General features: G+C 35.5%; 1 protein-coding gene and 1 long non-coding RNA gene across 14 annotated transcripts in view; one reads left to right on the top strand and one right to left on the bottom strand.

Annotated features, from left to right (window-relative positions):
- The window catches only part of LOC111619555, a 48,708-nt gene that overhangs the window by 17,976 nt on the left and 2,825 nt on the right, over positions 1 to 27,907 (bottom strand). For 3 of the 12 annotated variants that reach the window (XR_002755785.1, XR_002755782.1, XR_002755776.1), the window contains exons 2-6: positions 25,902 to 25,985; positions 24,024 to 24,163; positions 22,416 to 22,493; positions 19,223 to 19,697; positions 16,059 to 16,115 (exon numbers count right to left, since the gene is read on the bottom strand). This is a non-coding gene — a long non-coding RNA (uncharacterized LOC111619555). Of the gene's footprint in view, positions 1 to 16,058; positions 16,116 to 16,314; positions 16,955 to 17,194; positions 17,636 to 18,425; positions 18,505 to 18,586; positions 18,727 to 19,222; positions 19,698 to 22,415; positions 22,494 to 24,023; positions 24,164 to 24,867; positions 24,960 to 25,901; positions 25,986 to 27,907 lie in introns of those variants that run through there. The other 9 variants (XR_002755783.1, XR_002755777.1, XR_002755780.1 and 6 more) reach the window with 8 other exon arrangements.
- On the top strand, positions 2,295 to 22,025 carry LOC111619549 (paramyosin-like). 2 transcript variants are annotated; one of them, XM_023361297.1, is made up of 16 exons: positions 2,295 to 2,560; positions 4,220 to 4,276; positions 4,956 to 5,042; positions 5,122 to 5,288; positions 7,833 to 7,911; positions 9,504 to 9,749; positions 9,827 to 10,023; positions 10,095 to 10,227; positions 16,950 to 17,166; positions 19,759 to 19,999; positions 20,078 to 20,273; positions 20,352 to 20,480; positions 20,554 to 20,718; positions 20,797 to 21,003; positions 21,087 to 21,287; positions 21,369 to 22,025. In XM_023361297.1, the coding sequence occupies exons 1-16, from the start codon at positions 2,450 to 2,452 to the stop codon at positions 21,573 to 21,575; spliced, it is 2,640 nt and encodes an 879-aa protein (XP_023217065.1). In that variant the 5' UTR covers positions 2,295 to 2,449; the 3' UTR covers positions 21,576 to 22,025. The 2 variants fall into 2 exon arrangements, with proteins under 2 accessions (XP_023217065.1, XP_023217066.1); XM_023361298.1 differs by lacking the exons at positions 2,295 to 2,560; positions 4,220 to 4,276; positions 4,956 to 5,042; ... (4 more) ...; positions 10,095 to 10,227; positions 16,950 to 17,166 and adding an exon at positions 17,814 to 18,957.

Below are 27,907 nucleotides of genomic sequence, written 5' to 3'. Positions count from 1 at the left end.
TAAGTTACGTTTTGAATCGTCCGAGTATCTGGATTTATTAACGTTTCAAATAATAATTTACAATTGAACGCGTGGAAAAACCTGAGAAACTCGTAAAAAAATCCTCAAGGTGGCAATTTTCGCAACTAATTTTATTCGAAATTTGTGCCATTACCGATAAGTGACTTTCGACTCGTCTTCTTGTATTCACGCTATCATCACGAAAGATTTCGTAACAACGAATGGATTTCATTCTTCTGACTTTAAAAAAAATGGCGATCAGTGCCATTTATATATAGGCTATGTACAAGTTATCACTGAAATGACGTATCTCGTTGACAGTTTCGTCTCTAATACGATTCGTAATAATTGCTTAATACTCGGGTGTTCGAGTCTAAATCACAAACTATGTTTCGCAGATCGGATTCGTAATATTTACTACGTCATTCCGTGTTTTTTAAATAATATTCAAACAAAAGCTGAGTATAATTATTTAAATTCGAGTTTCTATAATGGCATGAACAATATGTTAATGAGTGTCTCGCGTTGACGTTTCGTGTGAAAAATCAGGTTTTTCGGGAGCTCTGTTGAAATTGACGGCCACTTTTCTACTAACGCAACTTCTAAACTCTGGCGGGATTCGAGGAGAAAGAATTAAAATCGGAAACGCGCCTTCCTAGAACGTTCCGTTCGTATTAAACGGGTCGAGGTCGGAAACGAGCCGGCCAATTCACACGGCTCTACTAGATACTGCTCGACAATTCTGGGTATATGGACGGCGTTATTATCCGGTAGGACGAAACTGTCACTAATCTCACTAGTGAATGATTTGACACGCGGCCTAAGATCTCGTTCGTGAAACTTGTTTCGAGCACGAAGATCTGTGCGCCCGTCCGAACAGATGTCAATCCACATCGCGACACTATCTACACCATATTCAAAGATACTTGAGGGATAATTACGTGGATGTCAGAGTAAGAAATTGCTCGGACTCCTCTGTAGCGAAAATGTGGACTCGTCTGTAAACAGAACGGACCTTTATTGCTCGCGAGTCTAACCGACATGTTACAAGCACCGAGTCTCTCTTTTACACTCGGGAACGAGAGGAATTGAAATTATAGAGTGGTCTAACATAGAGATTACATTCGTGAATCCTTCTAAACACCGCGCTACAGATGGCTAGGGAGTAGACGTCCTTCTCTTTAAAACAAATAACTTTGGATAATGGTTCTCTCCTGTAGTTGCTTCTTGTGCTCTTCCGTTGCTAAGCCTTCTTCTTGCATTATTTCTCCTTTGGAAGACTTCCAAAATCTGTGGATCGACTTATTAAACCACCTGGTACCTCCACTTGAGATTGTCCAGTTTCGAGGCTTTGAAAGAATTTAACGTGCTTTGTATGTCCCGAAATCTTGTAACTTAAATTTCGTCCACTTCTGAAACTTTGAGGACATACTTAACCCGATAGTGGACTATGTCCGAAATGTTGTTTTAGAGGTCCATCCTCTAAAACAAGACATAATCGTTCAACAACACCCCTATCAAACGTGCCTAGCCTTAAAACTCGTAACAGAATGTATCTTTTATATCCATCTATGGAAATCTAATTCCATAAAAGTGGAAGAAGATCCAATTTCGTAGCGTATCGACTTTCAAACAAGATTAATTCTAATTGAATCAAACTATCGGGATAAAATTTGTTCGGTGTTTTCGCCGTAATGTGTTTCGTAATCGGAAGATGCGTCATCCGTCCAAAACCTTCCCGAAAAAAGAAACTGATTTGTGAGTTAGTTTAATCGCAATACATCAGAGTCTATTCACTTTCAATTTCGAAATCTCTGTCTTATTCACGGTTCTATGGACGATTGACAAAATGAATTAAATCGTCACCACCATTCATCACTGCCATCAAAAGTTTGATGAGTTGGTTAGACGGAAAGGTTCGATGACAAAGATACAATCTGTGTGGCAAGAGCTTAGATGATGTGAAACTTGGACCATTTGTAAACGGTGACATCATCCTTTTGTCACTCCAGTCATTGTCTCGGTGCGGTATCACCGAGATAAAATTAACCCGGGCGTACACAATCCTAGAAAAATGAGAAAAATATTCTATTTTCTGGATGTTTATGACAACTATTACGACGTCGGACACTCGAATGGATCGAGCCGAGGGGGGGTACTGATGATACCAGACACGAGGAGTGACGTTTTTATTATTCACCAACCCCGTCTTGGCCACATCCCACCGACTGCACGTACAATGCCTCAGACAACAGAATGACAAGCCACACTCTCTATAAAAGGCAGCACCGCTTTGGCAGCCAGTAACCTGAGCTTGTCCAACTTCGCTACCAACGGGGGGAGAAGAAATAGCACGTGGGGACCGAATTTAAGGCATTAAGTCGAAACAAGACTTGTGGAGTGTGGCAGTGAATCGCTGTGTGAACATCCCGCAACTTTCGAATCCAAGATGTCTTCGTCAGTCAAGACCACCACCAAATATGTATATCGTTCCTCGGGAACCTCGGGAGACGTGTCTGTCGAATACGGCACGGATCTCGGAGCTTTAACTCGTCTCGAGGTAAGAATTTTTCGCCTTAATTTACTTATAAATTCGCCTTTTTTTACGCCAATTAATTCGGGCTATCGAGAACCGGCTCGACCCCTTGGGTACGAGCTTCCCGTTAGGACTCGTAACGGTCGAAAGCACTCGTAAGGTACTTCAGCAACGACCTATAAAAATCGATCAAAGTCGAACGGATCAAAGACAAGAATGCCCTATTTTAGGGGAAAAGGAAGGGTGGCCACGTGCCAAGGAGCAATGAACTTGTCGAATCCGAAACGAGAGTAACGGGAGAAGAATGGACGAAACGTGAAGATCGCCTACCCCTTTCCGTCTTTTGCCTTTTTTACGAATTTGACGGGGACGATTTTGAAACAAATTTAGTTTCGTTCGGTTTCCTTAAAGGATTTTTCGAAATGAACCAAGATAAACTAGCGCGAGACATTCGCAAAAAGTGAAAATTAGTAAACGCCATCGCGGATTCTTTTGGAAACGAAACTGGTGCTTGGGGCCAAGTTTTGGTGACTGCACCCTTGTGCCGTAACGTAGACGTAGCCGAACGATTTACGAAACCAAGTGACTCTCTCGTTTTATAATTAGACGATTTATAATATTCCTACAAACTGTTAATTGTGTTCGGTGTTTCCTGCGCTGGCAGGAGTTAAGTGAATGAGGCAGAGTAAATCTTCCAGCCTCTTTAGCGCTATCAATAGCTAAAGGGCATCCAAACTTAGACTGGCATTCCTCGCTCGCTGCGCCTGCGCCCGTATCGCTTTAATATGTCATCCCGATCTCGCTTTTGCTCCCCCATTTCTTTTTTTTTTTTTTAATTTCATGTTTTCCGACCTTGCGCCGGTTGTAAAAATGTCCGCAAAAATTTTACCCCATTGTCGAAGAATAAGTAAACTGACGTCACCCATTTTCTTCTGCTTCGTCATGCGAGTCGGAAGTCGAGTGACATGTTTGAGTTGGAATGCATCCACTAGAACGGGAAAGGATACAATAGGATGGTAAAACAATACCCGAGAAGTGTCTGACCTTAAGTTTTATCGCCAGACTGATAATGTCTGTTAGAAAATTTTGTCTTAAATTTCACTTATTTTGGTGTTTTTCGGGTGTCAAACGGGTGGGAAAAAACTGGGTTACGAAAGCCGAATAATGATTTTCTCACGTGTCCATATGTTTTTTTCTTTTTTGTTGCGTAACTGCGACGTTATACGCGATAATTTCGTTAAATTCGAAGATTATACCCCGATTTACCGCCGTTTCGGTAGGGAAAACTCGGGTGAATTAACGGAGGGAGCTAATGAGACGAGACATAAATGGAATTGCCACACGACACCAGAGGTGACAGTGGCTATAGTCCTACTACAATCCCATTCGAAGACAATGCGGTTGCGACATTTATAGCAACACTGCTGCGCGGAATATAAAAATTGCATTCCAAATCAGACACTTGACCTACTTCCTCGACAATTTCTTGTACCGCTTCCAACTCTCTTTTGCCAGAAGCTTTAACAAATGAACTACATTGATCTCTACAATTAACGGCCCGCTACGTTCCGACCCCCCTTAATAAACGCTGTAACGCTTCCCCCACGTTTCTCGTGTTTGAAGCCGCGAATAATAATAATAATAAATTTTCTACGATAATAACGAAACCCTTTCTGTTTTCAGGATAAGATCAGGCTGTTGCAGGAAGATCTAGAATTCGAGCGGGAGCTGAGACAAAAGGTAAAAGGATCGTTTAATGCTTTTTCTATTTTCGACCCAAAACAATTTTTCACTGTTAGAACAATGTTCCGATACGACCGACTAAATTTGGAGGGATAAGTGCAGCTACTAATAGAACCCGGCTTTTCTGATTACTTCTAAAATTGAACTCTACAATTATCTGGAACCATTCCTAAGCGCTGCCAATCTACTGATGCAAAAATGAATATTAAATAATTAATATTAGCATTAAGTAATCGTCGAGTGTATCTATAGAAGTTTAAATATTTAAATATTTTATATCGAAAATTTTTGGACATTCTTCCAAGTTTCGTGTGCCGGAATTTAAATTTATCGGCCCGAGTCGTGCAATGTTTAATTTTTCCTGAAATAAAATGTAGAACTTGAGCTTAAAAAAAAAACGGGATATTTTTTTCTTTTTTTATCAAAATTTTTCATACGAGTCGTATTTTAAGCTTTAGTTTATCTTGGATGTTGCTTCCAAGTTTGATCTTTTTTATATCAAAGCCTCATCTAAGTCGACTGAATAGAGCATTATCTTTTTATAAACACATACAAACAAAAGGCAGTGTGGATCAAAGGAGCATTGTTTCTAGACGAAAATAAAATAAAATTATATATACATATACATATAAAAAAATTCCTTAAATTAACTCGAATTAATTTTTTTATTTTACAGATTGAAAGGGAGAAATCTGAATTAACAGTTCAGCTCTTTTCAGTCAGCGACCGATTAGAAGAAGCCGAAGGAAGTTCCGAAACCAACGTAAGCTTCCATTTTATTTACACGAATTTTTCATAAAAGCCGTAAGAACCGATCAAAGATATTTTCTGTAAACGAACAGGTCGAGCTCAACAAACGAAGAGATGCCGAACTGGCTAAATTACGCAAACTGTTGGAGGATGTTCACTTGGAAAGCGAGGAAACTGCCCATCACCTCAGAAAGAAACATCAGGAGGCCATCTCCGAGATGCAAGATCAAGTCGACATGGCTAACAAGGCAAAGGCTAAGTACGTAATTAATTAGATTCGAATCGCCGAAGAAAACTGGCCTCACTAACAATACTTTTATCGATGTTTTAAGCTTTAAAAATAGAGAAAATAAACACGACTTCTTGTGGATTCATTTATCGGGAGTATAAATGTTAAAATAATTTAGATATTTTCAACTATTTACACCGATATTTTCAAATTACCAATAAGGGTATGGCCACTAAAGGAAGGGTCTTCCATAAATGATGTTCCGTGTGTGTGTGTGAGGTCATTTTGTAAGCGTCTGGCATTGGATAATGATAATAAAACACGTTTATATTAGAGATTTATATTCCTCTCTTTCAAAGAACACGAGAGAAACATGTTCGTTCCACCTGAGGAAATTTCTAAACTATTCCAATTGTAATCTGGTAAGAGCAGTTAGCCCTATGCACTTAACTGTATTTAACTAAATTTGATACTTAGTTATCTAGGAAAATGCCTAAATGGAGGAATATGCGACAATGTATAAACATTTCTTCATTTATTAATGGTGTATGAGATAACGTTTTACAATCTTTCAATGTAGTAAGTGTCCAGATGTTATTTACAGTACTAAAACAAACTTCGGCAACAAGCTGCGTAGTTTTCCCGGGAAGAGTTAGAATTGCGTATGGCGCCATCTGTTACGAGATTATATTAAAACACTTTTTTTATATTATTAATTATTATAAAATAGCAAAAAGTCTAATTTTGTGGGTGGAGACGGGTTTTATTTTCTAAAAAAATTGTAAAGGCTAATGACGTGTATCAAATCCGACTACACTCGAGATACGTCATGCGACCCCCTGTATCTCCTCACCCCCTTGGGCTTTAACCACAAAAATTTAATAGTGTCAATCTCCCTAACAAACAAACCTCCCTGAAAATTTTCGATAAAAAATACGGGAGTTATTAAGCTTCGAAACGGATAAATAAAATCGTGCCCCCCTCCGCACACTAACATCCACACATAACGAAATTCCCAAGAATTTTTTTTGAACTTCTCCACGTTTCGAGGTGTCTTAAATGCAAAAATATAAAAATCTTGGGTGTCATTCCCATACCCATCGCCATACTTTCCCTCTGTTGTATATAATAGCGTGGTAAGTAAAAATTTGATTCTAAATAATAAATAATTAGTTTAAAATATTCGAAAAAAGAACACAATATTACATGAATGTCATTTTCCATACTTTTCTATAAATTAAACATTTATGAAGAGTGTGCGCCTCTATCGTTGTATGACTCTGAAAAGTAATTGTGAGGAGTTATGTAATAAATTTAGCGTGTAACACAATAAATGGTAATTAATTAATAAAATATTTAGAATTTCGATCAGAAATACAATGTCTTAAATGGAAATTAATGTTGCCCATAAACGATTGGAACCAAAATTTTAAAAACCTATTCGTGAATAAGTTAAAGCACTCTCGAATCGAATAATTCGTCTCTCCTGAGGATGAAGAGTTTTATCCGAGAGCGCCTAAACGGTTTTTTTAATGTATAATTTTGTAAATTTTGGCTCTAATGAAGCAATCTGCCGCTCGTTTTAAAAAGAATATAACCAAATACAGCCAGGAGAACGAACTAATATAGATTTATAAGCCTTAATTGATGATATTCCAGAAAAAAATTGGCATTATTGTTATTTATTTGACTTTTATTCCAGACTCTCAGGATACGAAATTACAAAATTTTATATTTTTTCCATAGCCAAATCGAATTTTAATTTACACAATATTTTGTGGGAATGCTATGTATATGGTATGCCTTAAAGATTGGGTGTACAAATCTCAAATAGGAGTCTCGCGTAGCTACTCATTACCTAATCATATTATTCTACGTAATGCCTGTAAAGAAATTGCCCTGGAAAGCCTCAAAAAGTATATAAAACGGCTCTGATTTTTTGAAATTTGAATTTATAGCCTATATTTTATCATCACCGCCACAATTAACAGCAACAACGACATTAAAGAATTAAATTTAAAATGCTTAATTAATATTATGCAGTTAATTCTACTAATTAGAAGGAAATTGTATAACCAAGTTAGTATATAGATTCATTATTGTTAATATAAATTCATTACACTAATTTGAATAGAGATTTCTGTTGTTCGGGATTTAAATCAAAATGTATTTATTGAAACACCGTATTTGCTGATGAGAAAAATATAGTAAGATATATATATATATAGAAGCATTCGTTCCGATTGTGACCATAAATACTGAGCCAAATACAGGGACATTGATTCAAGGACACATACTAAGCTAAAGAGACACAGCTTAGCATATTTAAGTTTTAATTAATTAAAATATTTATTATTTAGAGGTTAAAAATATCCTTTGTTCGGTGTTAGAGTTATTTATACAATATTTTTTGTACGATTAAAAATTCTTTTGTTACAAAGTAAAGGAAGTGAGTGAAAAAAATGAAACAGTGTTCGAATGTTCTGTCAATTTTCAGATAAATAAGATTGATTATTACTTTAAAATAACAATAGTAAATTGTAGAAGTATTGATATTTTATCTTTATTCTCTAGGGTAGAGAAGGAGAAACAAAAAATCCAAGCAGAGTTATTCGAATTGTTGGCTCAAGTGGAAAGTGCTCACAAAGAGAAGGTAAGGAGCAAATGAAATATACAAACAACGATTGTTAACATTAGAAACGCTGGTACACACCAGGAAAATAATTTCGAATAAATGTATACAATTAATATACAGTAGAGCGTCGATTATCCGAAAGAATTCCAGTCGGCAAATTTAAATTTTCGCTGGTGCTGCGGCGCTGCAATCTTTGGCTATATCTTGGGCTACTCAAATATTTTACGTTTTTGATACTAAATTAACTTCTGAAGTATAATTTTTTATTGTTTTTATACCCAAAAGATGTTAGAAACATTAATTTTTAAAAAAGAAATTATCAAGGCCACAGGCCAGATATGAAGCCTTAATGGTAATGGGCTGTATCAGGCCTGCAGGCCACCAGTTTGCAACCCCTGATTTAAAAGAATAAGAACAACTGAGATCCTGAAAGCTGTGAAGTTCAACTTGAACAACATTGAGTAAGAATGACTTTGTCAAGGACTTCAGAAACAGCATCATAATGTCAAGCTTGACTTGAGCAAAATAGATTGATAATGACTGTAGGGCTGCAGAAACTTCAATCATCAAAACAATATTAAAGTGTCTATTAATAAAGGAAGACAAGTGAGAAAATCTTTTAAAAGACAATAGAGTGTTTACTCGGAATATAGTGTATAAAGAAATTTTTATAAAGCGTTTATTATTTTAATATTAAGGCCTAAGTCTGTCTAAATCAGTGTTTCCCAAACTTTTTTAGGCCATGCCCCACTTTAACATTTCTAAAATCATCATGTCCCCCCATAGATAATTTTAGTTATAAAATTTATTTTTGTTTTTTTTAGTAATATGAATGATAATTTTAAAGCNATTACATTTTAATAAAATATAAAATTCATCTGGATACGAGTCCAAGTTTACTTGCCATGTCTGATCACCAGGAACAACTATTTCCATTGCAGAGACAACCTTTCTTTAGAGGCTATGCCTCTGCACAGATATGTAAAACAGTTTAAAATGTCCACAGGTGACAATCCCAACACAATTAAAAATATAATATTTGTTTGTAGAAATGGACTGGCAGACAATGGGCTACAAACAAATATTATATTTTTAATTGTGTTGGGATTGTCACCTGTGGACATTTTAAACTGTTTTACATATCTGTGCAGAGGCATAGCCTCTAAAGAAAGGTTGTCTCTGCAATGGAAATAGTTGTTCCTGGTGATCAGACATGGCAAGTAAACTTGGACTCGTATCCAGATGAATTTTATGTTTTATTAAATTATTATTATTATTATTATTATTGAGGATAGGGGCGAGTTTTAAAATATTAAATACCAATAACAAGTAAAATTTTTAAGTCTTACCCCCACTCGAGATATGCTCCTAGCTCCTCTATTTCCAAAATATAATAGCATCAATGTCACTTATATATAGAAATACTCTTGCCATATTTCAAACTTTAACAGCCAGGAAAGTACTGTAATATTTTTATAAAATACGCAAGCAATTCGTAATATACTCAAAGAAAAAAGAACGATTAAATTATTACAGAATTTAAAAGATTTTACTTAATTTTTCTTAATTACAAAACAAATAAAAATAAAATAAAATTCCTGTTTTTCTAGTTGACTGCTCACAAGACGGTAGAGAAGTTGGAAATAACAATCCACGAATTGAATGTGAGAATTGAAGAACTGAGTCGCACTGTAACCGAAGTGACCGCTCAGAGAGCTCGCTTCAGTTCCGAAAATATCGAATTATCCAAGGAAGTTCAGGAATACAAAATATCGTTAGAGAACGTCAATCATCTGAAGGGTCAACTGGCTAGCCAACTGGAGGAATCACGACGAAGATTAGAAGATGAAGAACGAGTGCGTATATTTTAATCGAGTAGAACAATTACCAAACATCATTTATCATAATCTTACAATATTTATGTATTATATAGAGAAGAGTTAGCGTGGAACAACAGGTGCACACACTCGAAATGGAACTGGAATCCATCAAGGTGCAGTTAGAAGAAGAATCTGAAATCAGGCTCGATACAGAACGTCAGCTAAGCAAAGTCACTGGTGATGCTTCGACTTGGAAATCTAAGTATGAAACAGAATGCATGGCACACGCAGACGAAGTAGAAGAACTCAGGTAAGATGGTGTGTCTTATATTCCTGAAATTACATAAATGAAGGAGACTGCAATCGAATAATCCATTGCAGACGAAAGATGACCCAGAGATTCACAGAATACGAAGAACAGTTAGAATCCCTCCTCAACAAATGCAGCAACTTAGAGAAGCAGAAATCTCGTCTCCAGAGCGAAGTGGAAGTTCTTATCATGGATTTAGAAAAGGTAAAGTGTTGTAAAACGTTAATTTTTTAATGATTTTCAAAAACGTATATAAATATACTACAGAGCGAGTCAAAAGTCTCCATACGAAACCTGGCTATCTGAAGGAATACATTCGTGATACGTGCAATTCGATAACATCAAACGTGTTAATGCATAATTACCATAAGTGGGAGGAATGCATGCAGGTGTGCATTTGGTTAAATGGCATCACAGAATATATTTTGTCATTGACAAGCTCCCGTGTAACAATGTGAGCCACATACATAAATATGGACACTTTTGAATCACTCTGTATTTCGAAAGTATGCTTTATATTTACTTTAACGTTTATGTTTTTGTTGAAAAATTCAAATAAAATTTAAAATTCGTCTAAAAGTTCAGACTGCTTCAATATAATCAGAAATTATTTCATAAATTAAGAATTTAGTGTTGTTCAGATACAACACAATACTTTTTCAATCTGTAGCCCTTCATCCTGCAAAATAATACTTAAATAATCGCTACAAAACAATAGTTTATATCATATGAATTGAATGCCAATATTTAAAATATAATTTATACAGGTCGTAGGCAAACCTTGCGATATAGGCCTCAAAAAAATTAATTTTATTATTATATTTTCCACTAGACCTTCTCGGAGAAGCTGCGAAATTTACTAAGTTGACACTGTTCGTTATACATTTAAAATTTTATTTATTTACATATTAATTCATAAACCGATTTAAGGGCCCGTCAATCTAGACCGAGAAAAACAAGCAAATCGCCCAAGTTCAACCTTTATATTTACAATGAAAATATAAGTTAAAATATACCTCATTGAAAATATGTTAACAATTTAAAATAGCCAATGACTGCTCGGTTTCGTTGTTTAATAAGGGAAATGTAAATTCATTAACAGAAATTTTAAAACAATAAATTTGCCCCTTATTTATATTTTTCAATATACTTATTTTGTTTGTACGAATAAAAAAATAATTTTTAACGATACAATAGTCTTCGTTAGGCTTAACATCGACGAAAATTCAACACGAAGCGACGCGCAACGGAGAAAAATTTCAACATGGGATAAATTAATATATTTTTTCGTGCATAATCGGTTATCCGAAACACCGATCTTCCGAACAACCCCAATCCTTAATTGGTTCGGATAATCGACGCTCTACTGTAATTCAAATTTGACATTTGGCATGACGGAATATTGTCAAGCAGTACTTAATTCAGTCGCGATAACTCGAGAACCTTTGGTTTCAGAATAATCTAATTTTCAATTTTAATTCCATAAAATATCCTATAAAAGCTGGCTATTGCACGACTTTCCTGGCACTCGAGCGGGAGGATAAGGGGACCAAGAAGGAAATCCGATAGTTTTCAATTACACTAAGATATAAAATTTAAATAATAATAATAATAATAAAAGCTTAAAAGGAATAATTTTGTTGATTTATGAGAAATTTCTCTATTTTATAGAAGGGAATATTTAAGTTGAATGGATTATTTTTAGGGGGATACGCTNATATAAAATTCATCTGGATACGAGTCCAAGTTTACTTGCCATGTCTGATCACCAGGAACAACTATTTCCATTGCAGAGACAACCTTTCTTTAGAGGCTATGCCTCTGCACAGATATGTAAAACAGTTTAAAATGTCCACAGGTGACAATCCCAACACAATTAAAAATATAATATTTGTTTGTAGAAATGGACTGGCAGACAATGGGCTACAAACAAATATTATATTTTTAATTGTGTTGGGATTGTCACCTGTGGACATTTTAAACTGTTTTACATATCTGTGCAGAGGCATAGCCTCTAAAGAAAGGTTGTCTCTGCAATGGAAATAGTTGTTCCTGGTGATCAGACATGGCAAGTAAACTTGGACTCGTATCCAGATGAATTTTATGTTTTATTAAATTATTATTATTATTATTATTATTGAGGATAGGGGCGAGTTTTAAAATATTAAATACCAATAACAAGTAAAATTTTTAAGTCTTACCCCCACTCGAGATATGCTCCTAGCTCCTCTATTTCCAAAATATAATAGCATCAATGTCACTTATATATAGAAATACTCTTGCCATATTTCAAACTTTAACAGCCAGGAAAGTACTGTAATATTTTTATAAAATACGCAAGCAATTCGTAATATACTCAAAGAAAAAAGAACGATTAAATTATTACAGAATTTAAAAGATTTTACTTAATTTTTCTTAATTACAAAACAAATAAAAATAAAATAAAATTCCTGTTTTTCTAGTTGACTGCTCACAAGACGGTAGAGAAGTTGGAAATAACAATCCACGAATTGAATGTGAGAATTGAAGAACTGAGTCGCACTGTAACCGAAGTGACCGCTCAGAGAGCTCGCTTCAGTTCCGAAAATATCGAATTATCCAAGGAAGTTCAGGAATACAAAATATCGTTAGAGAACGTCAATCATCTGAAGGGTCAACTGGCTAGCCAACTGGAGGAATCACGACGAAGATTAGAAGATGAAGAACGAGTGCGTATATTTTAATCGAGTAGAACAATTACCAAACATCATTTATCATAATCTTACAATATTTATGTATTATATAGAGAAGAGTTAGCGTGGAACAACAGGTGCACACACTCGAAATGGAACTGGAATCCATCAAGGTGCAGTTAGAAGAAGAATCTGAAATCAGGCTCGATACAGAACGTCAGCTAAGCAAAGTCACTGGTGATGCTTCGACTTGGAAATCTAAGTACGAAACAGAATGCATGGCACACGCAGACGAAGTAGAAGAACTCAGGTAAGATGGTGTGTCTTATATTCCTGAAATTACATAAATGAAGGAGACTGCAATCGAATAAGCCATTGCAGACGAAAGATGACCCAGAGATTCACAGAATACGAAGAACAGTTAGAATCCCTCCTCAACAAATGCAGCAACTTAGAGAAGCAGAAATCTCGTCTCCAGAGCGAAGTGGAAGTTCTTATCATGGATTTAGAAAAGGTAAAGTGTTGTAAAACGTTAATTTTTTAATGATTTTCAAAAACGTATATAAATATACTACAGAGCGAGTCAAAAGTCTCCATACGAAACCTGGCTATCTGAAGGAATACATTCGTGATACGTGCAATTCGATAACATCAAACGTGTTAATGCATAATTACCATAAGTGGGAGGAATGCATGCAGGTGTGCATTTGGTTAAATGGCATCACAGAATATATTTTGTCATTGACAAGCTCCCGTGTAACAATGTGAGCCACATACATAAATATGGACACTTTTGAATCACTCTGTATTTCGAAAGTATGCTTTATATTTACTTTAACGTTTATGTTTTTGTTGAAAAATTCAAATAAAATTTAAAATTCGTCTAAAAGTTCAGACTGCTTCAATATAATCAGAAATTATTTCATAAATTAAGAATTTAGTGTTGTTCAGATACAACACAATACTTTTTCAATCTGTAGCCCTTCATCCTGCAAAATAATACTTAAATAATCGCTACAAAACAATAGTTTGTATCATATGAATTGAATGCCAATATTTAAAATATAATTTATACAGGTCGTACGCAAACCTTGCGATATAGGCCTCAAAAAAATTAATTTTATTATTATATTTTCCACTAGACCTTCTCGGAGAAGCTGCGAAATTTACTAAGTTGACACTGTTCGTTATACATTTAAAATTTTATTTATTTACATATTAATTCATAAACCGATTTAAGGGCCCGTCAATCTAGACCGAGAAAAACAAGCAAATCGCCCAAGTTCAACCTTTATATTTACAATGAAAATATAAGTTAAAATATACCTCATTGAAAATATGTTAACAATTTAAAATAGCCAATGACTGCTCGGTTTCGTTGTTTAATAAGGGAAATGTAAATTCATTAACAGAAATTTTAAAACAATAAATTTGCCCCTTAAAATGACAATATTTGAATTTATATATTTGTATAATACTTTGCTGTACTTCGGTAAACCATAAAGTTTATTATTTAAATTTTTTTTTATATAGTATAATTTGTGAAAATAACCCATATAAAATACGAAATACAATATAGAAAAATTAAATATGAAGCAGTAATCAAATATCGAAAAAAAAAAATCTCTAGAAAAAATAAAGTTCATTTCCGCTTCTTTAATGCTGTGTCGCCATCTGCCGTTCAATAATTGAAATAATTTGTTAATTGTTTCGGGATGCGCCGTACAGCCGTTCTTTTTCTGCTGCTCTTTGGCACTCCCCAATAATTTGATAATTAAATTTGTTTTTAAAAATAAAAACGCTATTCAAAAACTCTACTAGTCAAAATTACTGGCGGTTCCTGATTCGCTGTATTATTTAAAAAAAAAAAAACTTTTTAAATTATTACCAAAAATTTTTTTCTAGTCTTGGCACGAGGTGGCGCTAAGTGTCCAGTTCACACTGTCGCGCCATCTACGATTTAAATTTTAAACTAATTCATAAAATAAAATTGTGTTTCGTTAAGTTACTTTTCTCGTCACTTGCTAAATCGTAATATTGCATTCTTCAATTAATTCTAGTCAATTTTAAACGGTGTACGAAATTTAACAAAATACAGTCCGATTTCATGAATTAACTCGAACTTTATGTATATTTAGTTTAAAATTTAAGCCACAGATGGCGCGACAGTAGTCTACGAGAGGCGCCTCGATAGTTAGCGCCACCTGGCGCCGAGGCTATGAAGCATTCATGTAACTTCGGCTAATTATAGAAGCGGTGTTATTTTTTTTTTGTTCAGAACCAACGGAGCAGGGAGGGCAACTCCCGAAATAAATGTCAGTGTCAAGCTTCATCCATCCGTTAAAGTAAACATTTCAGTCATTTTCCGTTAATTCTGTTGTGCTAAGTAGAATTTGTCATTGGATATTTAGTTTCCAAATGTCGGTTACACGCTACAGATATTTAACCGTAATACCAAAATATCAGTTAGGGCAACATTGCGTCCTACTTAAGTCCAGCGCAGCATTAATTAATTTCGGAGCCAAGAATGGTGGCAAGATAATCTGGAGTGCCGCGCGTGATCTCTTCCGGATGCAATTAAACTCGATCGGGCCATTTTGAAAGTAGAATATAGGACCCGATCCAAACCCGATTGGGGACTTATCCCATTTCCCCAAACCATCCTCGATAGCACCGTCTAAGATAAGTGAGGTCTGGCTTTTATCCAGTCATTCGGAGAAGACAGGTCGAATAGTTTTGGCAGGTCGGGCGAATGTTATAGAGAAAAGAAAGAAAGTCATTTTGCTAGACTCGTAAAACTTCTCCGAAGCGAATTAAAAAAGATTTAAAAATTGCCTTTTAAGTAAATTAGATACAAAAAAAAACTTTACTGATTTTTTATGCCTTAAAAATCATCAAAAAACCAATTCGAGCTCGCTACAATCAAATAATAATATCTAAAATCCAGAATCAGAAGACTCGTGGACCCTACATAAAGTATTTAAAAGTCTTGCACACACACAAAACGTCACGCAAACGCTCGTCTTTATAATTTTGCGATGATAACAGAAAACTAGTTTTAAAGATTTAAAAAAAAAAGTGGGCCTTTTAACTTTCGGGCCTTAAGGAGCCTTACTTTGCATAATGGTTAATTCGGTTACGTTAGAGTCGTATTTTAGAATAATTGCTTAAAGTGGACGAAGTGTTGTTTCAATACTACCGTTGTTTCTATTCCCCAAATGTATTGCCCTCTTAGCGCTGTCACGAGGTAAGAGCCAAAATTAAAAGCTCTTAAATAAAATACACCATTTTGCATTGGAATTTAGGAATATGTATAATAAATATTTCAGTTTTGTGCAGAAATATCAAAAATATTTTACTTACGTAAATTTATTCTCGCAGTTTAGACTTTTCGGTAATACTCGATTCTGCTGCACGGATCTAGATAAAAGAGATTATTATTAATTAATTTGAAGATAAATATATAATAAAAAGTAAAATTAATTTTAAATATATCCCAAAATGTTAGGTTTGATTTTTTTTCCATATTTAATAAAAAGATTAGAAAGTCTTTAAATTGTAAATCCCAAAGTCATATGTGTAATTTGAACGATTCGGTGTTAATTTAAATATCACTTACACGAATTTCGATCGAAGTAACCGTAGATATGAGTAAACAAATTTGGCCTTGTAATCTTCAAAGAGAGACCTCTAAATCCCTTTCAAGGTGAACATCCAACAAAAATAAAGAAGTTGAAACTTTAAACTCGCGATTTCCAGTATTTTTGGCAACAAAGTCATCATCATCAACCCCTTCGGCAGATTTTGCAAATATCCACTCAAAACAGTATCCGACATTCTAAATTTAAATAAAATTGTTCCAAAAATTCGCCACTCCCGCTACTTTCGAAGTAACCGAGTCCGAGTCTGGAACATTTTTTTTAATCGAAAGTCGAAATTTCGTGTTTGGTCCACTTTTACTTCGTTTAAATTTAAGGCAAACTTATCAGATGGACGAAACCAACCGGATGAATCCATAAAATATAGCCAAATACGTCACACCGTGCTGACGAGACGGGAATACTTGCCAGCAAAACCTAGTTTGTATTTTGGTGATTGATGTCAACGCCCTTTGCTGCAGACGAATTTATTATCAGACGTTTTAATTTTCTTTTCTTTTCTTTAAAGAGGGCACAGAGTACGTCTGCTGTCACGTCAATTCATCTTTCTCCACTCTGATCTATTTTTCTTTGTTTTTTTTCTTCTTTGCTGCAGGCTACGACTCACGCTCAAACCTTGGAGAAACGATGCATCCAGGTAGAGAAGATAAACAACGACCTGAAGGTGAGAGTCGAGGAACTGGTCGTTCTGTTGGAACAGGCACAGAGGGATGCCCGAAACCGTGCGGCCGAGTTGCAGAAATTACAGCACGAGTACGACAAATTAAAGGAACAGAGAGACCATTTGGCTCGTGATAACAAGAAGCTTACCGGTAATAATCTTTTCTGGTGAATTCTTACCTCTAGAATTCTGCCAAATCACGCTCGGGTTTTCAGTCGTTGGCGTCTTTATATATATTCCGTCACTTTTCGATAAGCACTCAATGTCAAAACCCGGTTTAAGGTCGTTCAGATCGGTTTTCCCCTGCTTCAGCATTTCGAATCTCACGTTGGCGTTTAGAAACGAGAGCATTTTCGTATTCGAACAAACACGGGTAATTGTTACCAAGGTCGCCCCACGACTATTGGCTGTTTCCCACCCCTTCGTAAAAAAAAAAGAAAAAAACACACAAAACGCAACAAAGGTCCCGTGACTAAAAAGAAAGCAGATGCTGCAGTTAGCGGCATCTAAAAATATCCGAATAAAGGGAAAGATGGAGAGATAAAGCTCCTCCGAAAAGTTGCGATGACGTCAACGGATGCAAAAATCGGAATTATGGTGGCTCCGCCGTCATTAAGGCGCAGATTATTGGTGCGAAATGGCTGAGGTGGAAGGTCGTTCGCCTATCTCAAAATAGGCACCCGAAATCCGCCCAAAATACCGTTTCCGGGAGAGACCGGGTTGCGTGCTCTTTCCTGATTGGCTGCGGCTGCTTCATTATAATGAGGTCGTCCGTGCTGGTCGAGGAAACGCGGTCGGTCTCCGTCGGCAACGATGGTTGTCACAGAGAGAGAACCTTCGCCGCAGCAGGGACCTTCTCCGAGTCTCAGCGATAGGAACGTGAAGGAAGGAATCGATAATGGCCTGTCGCCCGTCCCTCCTAGTCATTCGTCGGCGGAAGACAGGGCGTCGTCGGGATTAGGAAGCTGCACGGACCAGGAATTGTCAGATTGTCCCGTCACTCCCCAAACGCCTCCGGCTTTTCTCACCTTTCTTCAGCCTTTCCCTTCCGAATGCGAGACGCCCCCCGCTACTACGCCTTTTCCGGAACGCCTGGAGTCTAGAGAAGAGGAGGTCGAGGGATTGACGGAAGAGGATGGCGCAGCGCGTCAGTCTGTACAAGAAGATAATTCCGAGGAACAGAAAGGTGAGGGCTCTATCACCTGTCCGGAGGAGGAAAGTGAAAATGAGCGCCTCGAAAAGGGGGGAGACGAATGTGACGTGGAAACCGATTCGTCAACCATCTTAGCCGAAAGGGAAGAGAGCAAATTAACCGGAGAAAACGTAACGGAGAGAAGTGAAAGTGAGAAAAACACGGAAGAAATACCCGTAGGAGAATGTAGCGAAAGTTTAATTGAAAAAGAATCTTACCTGGATAAACCGGAATCTGAAGAATGTGTAGAAGAAGAAAAGGAAGAAGAATGCGTAGAACCTTTACAAAGTACAGAAACTGTAGTAGAAAAAACAGAAGAATGCGTAGAATCAGTACAAAATGCAGAAACTGTATTAGAAGAAACGGAACTAACAAATACCTGTGTACAGTCGATCGTGGACGAAAACAGTACAAAGGAAAGCTGGGAGGAAAATATTGTAATAGAGACGGTGAAGGAAAGTGTGGTGAAAGAGTCGGTGGAAGAAAATATAATAAAACAGACGGTAGAAGAAAGTGCCGCGAAACAAACGGCGGAGGAAAGTGTGGTAAAAGAAAAGGTGGAGGAAATTTCTGTAAATCAGTTGTGGAGTCTTTGGTCGAGCAGCGCGCCTAAAGTAGAAGAGAAACAGGAGGAAGAAGAGAAACAAGACGAATCTCCATCTGCTGGTCAGAGCGGAGATGAAACACGAGAAGGAAACGAAAAGGAGAGCCAAGAACAACCGGAAGTCGTACAACAAAAGTCTATCGAGGGTGAGATTTTCTAATTTTAAAGTAAGCGATCGTTTCCTTAAGAACTATTTCTAATTATTGCTACGTTAATCGATAAAACTCGATTTTACATTATTACTTATTCGTAAAAAAATATCGTTTTTCGGTCGCTGTTTTGAACGAACCGACTCGTAAGAACGAGTAAAAAGTATTTTTGTTCTTTTAATTTTTTTATTACGACATTACCGTAGAGTAAATATTTAGGCTAAACAATGAAAAAAGAGAAGTTTGTAGTGAAAATGCTTACGTAACACACTTCTGCGGAGTTTCGGTTTCTTGCTGCGAACAATACCTCGTTAACTGCCAAATCTTGGCAGAGATGCACCTGCTGCATCTGCTGATGGGGAAAACATTACGATAATTTTAACTGCCTTTCAGCGCAATTGTAAAAATAATTAATTACAATTTAGTAACATTCTACAAAAAAAAATAATAATACAATTGAAACCGAAGAATACAAACCCTCTTAACAAGTAATTAATGAGTTGATCGAATAAATTCTCTCGCACGAGGTCGAGAACTTGGTAACACGCGTTGCCCGTGTGAAAATTTCCATTCTTGCCATTTAAAATTCACTACAAATGGTTTCCATCAAAAATCCATGAAGCCTTCAAGTGACCGAGTAGATAAACCCACTGAACAGTCAGTAATCGTGGATTCACGCCAATGGTTGGGTTTTCTTCACGTTGGTGACACTTAAAGTCCTCTAGGGAGGCATCGCCCTATACAAATAAAACACGAAAGAAGGGAATCCATCAATTGATATTCCCGTTTTAATTTCAGATGACTTAAACGATGCCAGGATGAAGCTGAGCGATGCCGAGAGACGAATGCATGAGATGGAAGTCGAGATTAAGAGATTAGAAAACGAGCGAGAAGAACTGAGCTCTGCCTATAGAGAAGCTGAGGCATTGAGGAAACAGGAGGAAGCCAAAGCAATGAGACTGACCGCCGAATTGACTCAAGTTCGTCACGAATACGAAAAGAGGATCATCGCCAAGGAGGAGGAAATCGAATCGTTGAGGTTAATGTTAATTCTTTTTTTTTCCTAATACTAAACGGGTTTCCAAACGGGAATCTAATGCTTCGAATTCGATGGCAGGAAGCAAATGCAAATCGAAATCGAGCAGCTGAGCCAGAGAGTTGCCGAAGCCGAAGCTAAAGTGAAGACCGAGGTTGCGCGCATCAAGAAGAAAATGCAAGTGCAGATCACCGAATTAGAAATGTCGTTAGACGTGGCTAACAAACAGAACATCGACTTGCAAAAGACCATTAAGAAGCAATCTCTGCAAATCACGGTAGGATTTCATCGGTGCGATTCCTGAAAGGTTCTATGCCGGGATCGATTTTTTATTCAATTCGTCTGTAAATTTCAGGAACTGCAAGCTCACTACGACGAGATCCACAGACAGTTGCAACAAACTGTCGATCAGTTGGGAGTATCTCAGAGACGTTGCCAAGCTCTTCAAGCCGAACTTGAAGAGACTCGCGTCAATTTGGAGCAGGTAATGAATTTTTGGCATTTACGGCCTTTCAAATTTCGGAAACTTTTTTATTAATGGATGTCCCCCTTCGCAGGCTCTTCGTGCCAGACGCATGGCGGAACAACAAATAGAAGAGGTCACCAGTCGCATCAACGAACTGACTACAATCAACGTTAATTTGACCTCGGCTAAGAGCAAACTCGAAGCCGAATTTATGAGTTTGCAGTCCGATTACGAAGAGATCAACAAGGAATTGAGAGTAAATACCTTTTATTCGTCAATTTTTCACCAATATCCGGATACGACTTGCATTTCTATTTACGTTTTCGTGTTTTAGATTTCAGACGAGCGCTACAACAGAGTCCAGATTGAACTGAAGAGTACCAAAGACGTGCTTATCGAAGAACAAGAACGATTGGTTAAGATCGAACAGATCAAGAAATCCTTGGAAATGGAAGTGCACAACTTGACAGTCCGCATTGAGGAGGTCGAAGCTAACGCTCTGGCAGGAGGAAAGAGAGTAGTTTCAAAACTAGAAAGCAGGGTAAGCCGTCACTTTCTTCTTCTCTCTCTCTCTCTTTCTTCGTTCGGTATCCAGTAAAATTTCATTCGAGAACGTACTTTTAGATCCGAGATATCGAAATCGAGTTGGAAGAGGAGAAGAGACGCCACGTTGAAACCCAGAAAGTATTACGAAAGAAGGAATACCGAATCAAAGAACTGATCGTCCAAGCAGAAGAGGACCACCAGGCCATCACCGTTCTGAACGATTCCGTCGACAAACTGAGTGAGAAATGCAAAATGTACAAACGACAACTGGTAGAACAGGTAAGTGCGCTTCCTCAAAGGCCGTAATAACGCTTCCTTCCGAAAATCGTCCAATAATATTTCCACTTCTTTCGCTTTCAGGAAGGAATGTCGCAACAGAACTTGACTCGCGTGCGTAGATTCCAAAGAGAACTGGAAGCTGCCGAAGAGCGCGCGGATCAGGCCGAAAGCAACTTATCTTTGATCCGTGCCAAGCACAGGTCCTGGGTAACGACGAGCCAGATTCCAGGAGGATTGAAGCAGGTGATCGTGACGGAAGAGACATCGTCCACCACATCCCAATATTAGACTTTACCAATTACGATTTAGTTGATTTTTTTCATCACCCGAGTCCGAAATTAACGAAATGACCTTACCTCGAAGCCCGGGTTATCGCCGCCAGACAATAGAGTAACCGAATTAGGGACCAAAAAAAGAGTCCCTAATTCCCCACCATAGTTTTGTCAAGAGTTCCCGTCTGGAAGAAATAAAGTCGCCCTCCCGTTAAAGCGTTGTGTCGATCTTGTTCCTCACACACAAATAAAATAAATAATATACAGGACAGACGAAAAGTTGATGTGTAAATTCGTGCTGTCTACTCTCCATTACTTTACCCAACTACGAAGAATGGTAACTCAGCCAACACTCGAAACCTAGAAATAGTTTCGTGATTTTGCTGAATTTATACGAGAAGTTTAAGTTTCAAAAAAAAAAAAAATTGTTTAACGAAATGTACTGAATAAATATTAATTACTATAATAAGTCCATGTCATTATCAGATTTCATTTTAGAAAATCCAACGATTTCCGGCATTTTAAAACACTGAAAAAAGTAATAAAAATAAAGTAAAATTTAGTATTGATTATAAAGGGCGGGCCGAAACTAAGTTAACAATTCCAACTGGTTAACTGATTTTTGGGCTAACCTGTTAACGATTTTCTTTCTTTCGCTTAATACTTATAATACACGAAATTTAATTTTAAATTTTGGCGGTTATAATAAAATTTCGAAACGATTTAATGATAGTAATTTTTCATGCAAATACATTACTATTCTATACGTCTTCATGCTACAGTATATTATTAATTTATTAAAGATTAAACTATAAAAATATACAATTAAAGTCTTTAGCGTAATGTTTGTACTTACGAGATATTTAGATTAAAATGTCTTCGTTGGTGAATTTATCCTTCAAATACTTCAATTAATTATTAAACAATTATAAATCTACAATATAAAAATTTTACCCGAATATTTTAATTTAACACCAAGAAATTTTATAATCGATCTTCCAGTTGTGGAGTCTTTGGTCGAGCAGCGCGCCTAAAGTAGAAGAGAAACAGGAGGAAGAAGAGAAACAAGACGAATCTCCATCTGCTGGTCAGAGCGNCATAACAAGCTTTAAGAACTAAACTAGAATTGCTCGCGATGATAATGATGATGATTAACAAATGATTATAGAAATAAATACATTAACTATAATCATAAAATTCCGATATTCAGTATTTTCTTATAGATGAAATTTTAATTTTTTCTGATTGTAAATTATTAAATAAAAGTGGCGAGATGGAATTAGGCAACGGAACACGTGGTTGTTCTACTTCAGGGAGGGCTTTCAACGGGAAACTGTACCCCATTCAGGTTTTAGAAAGGTGAAGAAAACTCGGGAAACTCACGTGTCTAGTGTCACGGTCAGGCGTAAACCCGCGACTAACTACAAGTGTTCAACGGTTGTAAATTAATCTATAAACTTTTCTGCCTTTCGGTATTAATTCAAATGTATTAATATTAAAGGGAACACTTGAAATTTACAAATTACAGTTCGAAACTTGGCACAAGATACAATTCAGTAAATAGGCTACTGTGTATTCTTAGTTACACTGGAAAATAGTGATTTTATTAAAATTCGTCATGGAATGTGTGAACATATATATCCACATTAAAAATTATGAGATAACCTCTAAATATCTCTCAAGAAGAATGAATAAAATAAATTTTCCAATGCGTCTACTATGAACCTCCTACAAGCGAGGAATGAATATTTTTACTGAAAATTAAATTTCGTTTCGTTTTCATCCGTAAATCTACTGTACAGAATTTTTCACGTTTCAATGCAGTAACTTCTCGATTTGCATATTGGAAGCAGCATTTTAGGGGTCTGTCACTATCTTAATACATTACGTATTAGTGCAATATACAATACGCGCCGGTTGTAAATATTGCTTCAAGAATTATTGAAAGTGTTCAATAAGGCTTTCATAGTGTTGTATGCCAGAAGTGGAACAGTAAATTCGGAAAGCCGCAATTCATTTCAGATTGCTCTCGTAAGGCCTCTTTTGCGTAAGTGTACGCATCCAATTTTCAACGTTAATATTTCGCCTATCCTCGACTCAATTTGAATATCGCTTGGATGTAACTGTTGTCATGTTGCCACCTAACTAATTTTGATTGAAAACTAAATTTTTTGGGGGGTCTGAAATAGGTATCTTGTTGCTAACGTAATCGTAAATTCATTTCGAGTGTGAAAAGAGAATAAATTGACAATAAATTCAAAATACTTCTCTAAATATTCGTGTGTTCTGAAAGTAGAGATCTCAGATAACTCTATTTTACTTAAATATTCTATATATATAAGGTATTGGGAGCTAGAATATATCTTATATATTCTAGCTCTCGATCAATCCTTTCTACTGTTCATGTTTTCTTTATTCCTATAAACACATGATATATTATTTTCACGGTGAAGTAATAACTTACCTCATTCTTTTGTTGAGGAAACTGCTGCCAATTTTTCTGTTTTCGCACATTTAAGTGTAGGCTATATACAATTTCGACAACTACGATCTTCCACATTTTACGCTGTAGAGTAAACCGCATTGAATAGGTTTTATGTTTCACTGTAAATACAAAAACAATGCAGATGAGTTATGTGTTTTTAAAACGTCGTTACAAAACAAAGACTTACGTGTTCTATATACGATATCGAGTAAACTAATAGGCTACTTCCTCCGAAAATTTTTTTCTGTCGTTTTAGTCAGATTTTACTGTATTATGAATAGAGCAAGTTCCTAATTAGTATATTAGGAACTTGCGTTAGTAAATAATAATATAAATACAAGTAACAGTAATTATTGGGTACAAATTTCTATAAACTTGGACCTTGAAAAGCTTAAAACAGGCCTATGAATTAAAACCAGTCAGCCTTTCAATCTCCGAATTTTTTTTTTTTTTTTTTTTTTTGTAAGGCTTCAGGTCATCGTCTAAAATTCAAATTACGTTCGATGATTGTGCCAATATTAATTCGTTTTCCTTTGTTCCTAGCGGTGAATGCACCGGTTTTTCAATTTTAGCTTCATCTCCTCCCACTGTCTCGTTGTCTTCATTTTAAATCCGTTCCAGATCTCGCAGTTCATCAACTCGGTTGATTTTTTTGGGGGTTTCGTTTTGGAGAATTACTCGCCTACCAAGCGCTTAGCGACTTCGTAACGCGTCACACTTTAACGCTAGACGAAGGAATTTCCTTTGTCTTTCATACATTCAATTAAGATTAAAAAGATAACGTTAAGTGATCGTTATTATATTACAAAAGAAAAACTCTTACGTTAACTGAAGTCTTGGTAGAAATCGCGTTATTCAAGATGGCGCATGACAGTGGATAATTGTATAAAATTATATTTAAGAAGATGGGAAAACCTGCAACAGAATTTAATAACAGAACTTCAATAATAAATTGATTTATTCTTACTTGTTTTTCTCTAATTAGATTGACGAATTTCATTAAAATTTCATTTTTTATGAATGAAGTGATCCTAGCAAAGTATATTGTATACGTAAATAATACTGTGTTACGATATTTTATTATTTAAAAAAATGTTTATATTATTAAATATAAAATGGAAAAAAAGCTTAATTTTGAGAGCAGGGACGGGTTTCATAAAAAATTGTAAACGCTAATAACGAGTAAAATCGTCATTAAGTACGATCCTACTAGAGATACACACGAACCCCTTTATCTCCACACCCCCTCGACCTTTAACCACTAAAATTTAACAGCATCGATCTCCCTAATAAACAAGCCTCTCTGCAAAATTTCAGAAAATTTCGACATAAAGCGCAAGAGTTATTAAGCTTCAAACAGGGTAAACAAAATGCCACACACACACTAACACCCATAGATACAGAAAAAAAGAAAAACCCGAAATTTTTGCATTTCTCGGTGCTTCAATCTTCCCCGAGTCCAAAAATGTAAAAATCCTGGAGGGCGGTCATTTTTTGACCGATCGCCATACTTTCCCTTCAGAGCAGGGAAAGTAACACGTGAAGACTTCCAAATAGAGCTTTAAATAGAATTAGAGGAACCGTCTCGTCGTAGGCGAACTGTAATTTCTTCAGTGAAACGAGTATTAAAATATCTTTGTTTTATAAAATTTAATTATTCGAAAAGAAGGGGAAGAGAAAATATATCCCAGGAGGACCGAACGGCTCCTTCCTGTGGATGCTCTAGCTACTATATTCTTATATATTTCGATTATTTAATTGTTTATTATTATTATATCTGACGTATACTTAGAAATGATTCATAAATAGCTAACGAGTTAAAAACAGTCATTTAGTAAACTTTAAGAAACTACTTACCGTCAATATACACAGAAACTCGGCCAAAACTTCACCACTGTACTCAGAAATATTGAAATTTTTAAAATATAACTCCGTAGAAACCTGAAAAAGACGATTCGGTTTAAATTGAGAATAAAGAAAAAATTGTAATAAACAATTTCGAATTATTATAAATTCATTTTTAAATCAAACTTGTCATAATTTTTGCTATGTTACAGGGTTTATGTTATTGTGAAGTTGAGTCGGAGGTAAAGAAAACATTCGGCGCATTTCTAAAATTGTATCGTTATATAATTTTATTTATACGTCTGCTCCCTCGTAATAAATCTTAATTCGTTATATTTTTAAAATAATTTATGTAACATTCTTTGTTTTCTCGCATCAAGCAATGTATCGAATGGATAATTTGGATTTATTATTGATTTATAACGAAAATATACGAATGATTTTGTAAATTGTTTTTACCAACGACAATTAGAAATAACTCCTGTATAATGGGAAGAAGAAATAAAAATAAAGACATCAAACTGACTGACAAAGATGAGAACAATTGGATCAATTTAGTCTAAAATAGAGAAGGCTGGAGAGTAGCTGTCATGGCGGTTAAAGACCCTTGTGGCTCCCAAGTGGCTCAAGTAGTTGTACTAATTTTATGCGAAAGTTTATAAGCTTTATATTTAAATCATAAACTCTGTTTATTCCCCATAAAATGAGGTTTTTTTCAAGATTTTTCCATAAAAATTAACGGTTTAAAGGTGAACAGAACTATATTTCATAATCAATATCATTATGGAATGTTAATATTAAGTTTCAGTTTGTACTCACGACTAATAATAATACTTTAAAAAATTATCTGGCATGAAAAATTCTATATATATACATACAGAACCACGAATAAAACGTCAACAAATATTGCATATGCAACAAGTCATTGTAAAATGAATAATCGTTTCTAGCACCGGAGTAATGACATATAAACTTTACTATAGTTTCTACACTTGATCTACAAGACTCTTCAGAAGGTAGCAATTTAACATTTGCTGTATTGTTAGGAAGTTCCTTAATATTCAGTAATGTATTGTATGTAACTTAGCTTCTAAGCTTATAGTTCCGACTCATAGAGTCATTATTCATAGAGTTTTAGATAAGACCCGAATCGTTGGAACGTAACCAGTTTCAAAATCTATTCTCTTACCGACCGTATTATAATAATAAGCATTTATATTAAACGTGAGTACGTTTTAGATGCGAATATTTTAAATAGATTATAACAGTTTAAACATAGAATTTTCTAATATATTGATATGTTCTATATATATTATGTTCTATTTCGTAATGAACACGTAACTCTCCTCCGCGTATGTGGAGCAACGAACTTGGCTCCAATCCCGTAACATTAACATTAATTATGTTATATTATACTATTATATCGTATTTAAATTTACGAGGCTTATCGTATATATGAGACTCTATTATACTAAGTTACCGTAGTATATACAATTTAGACCACTTTATTTATTAACATATTCCATCATTTGAGATATGCTAATAAATAAAATAGTCTAAATTGTATATACTATGGTAACTTTGTATAATAGAGTCTCATATGCACGCTAAGCCCATAAATTTAAATACAATATAATAGTATAATATATATAATTGATATAATAGGGCAAGAAATTGTTTAATAATAATAATAAAGTAATCATGTTATTTGAGTTTTTACATGCAAACGTTCTATAAAGGTAAACACATATAGCATGTTTACATATTTATTATATATTCAAAAATACATATACGTGTATATGTATTATACTGTATTTATAATACATATACATGTATTATACGTGTATTGTAATAATTACATATATATTATGTATTATAAAGGTATAATATTATATAATATACAAGTAATATATGTAATATTACAAACATATACCTGTATAATACTCGTACATAGATATGTATTATTATATATGTATTGTGTAAATGTGTATAATGTATATATGTAGATATGTAAATAT

Source organism: Centruroides sculpturatus, unplaced genomic scaffold (genome assembly GCF_000671375.1).
Source record: "Centruroides sculpturatus isolate CEXI.00-Female unplaced genomic scaffold, Cexi_2.0 scaffold179, whole genome shotgun sequence".
Lineage (NCBI taxonomy): Eukaryota > Metazoa > Arthropoda > Arachnida > Scorpiones > Buthidae > Centruroides > Centruroides sculpturatus.
Note: the sequence above shows the minus strand (reverse complement) of the source record. Positions and strands in the feature narration are given on the sequence as shown.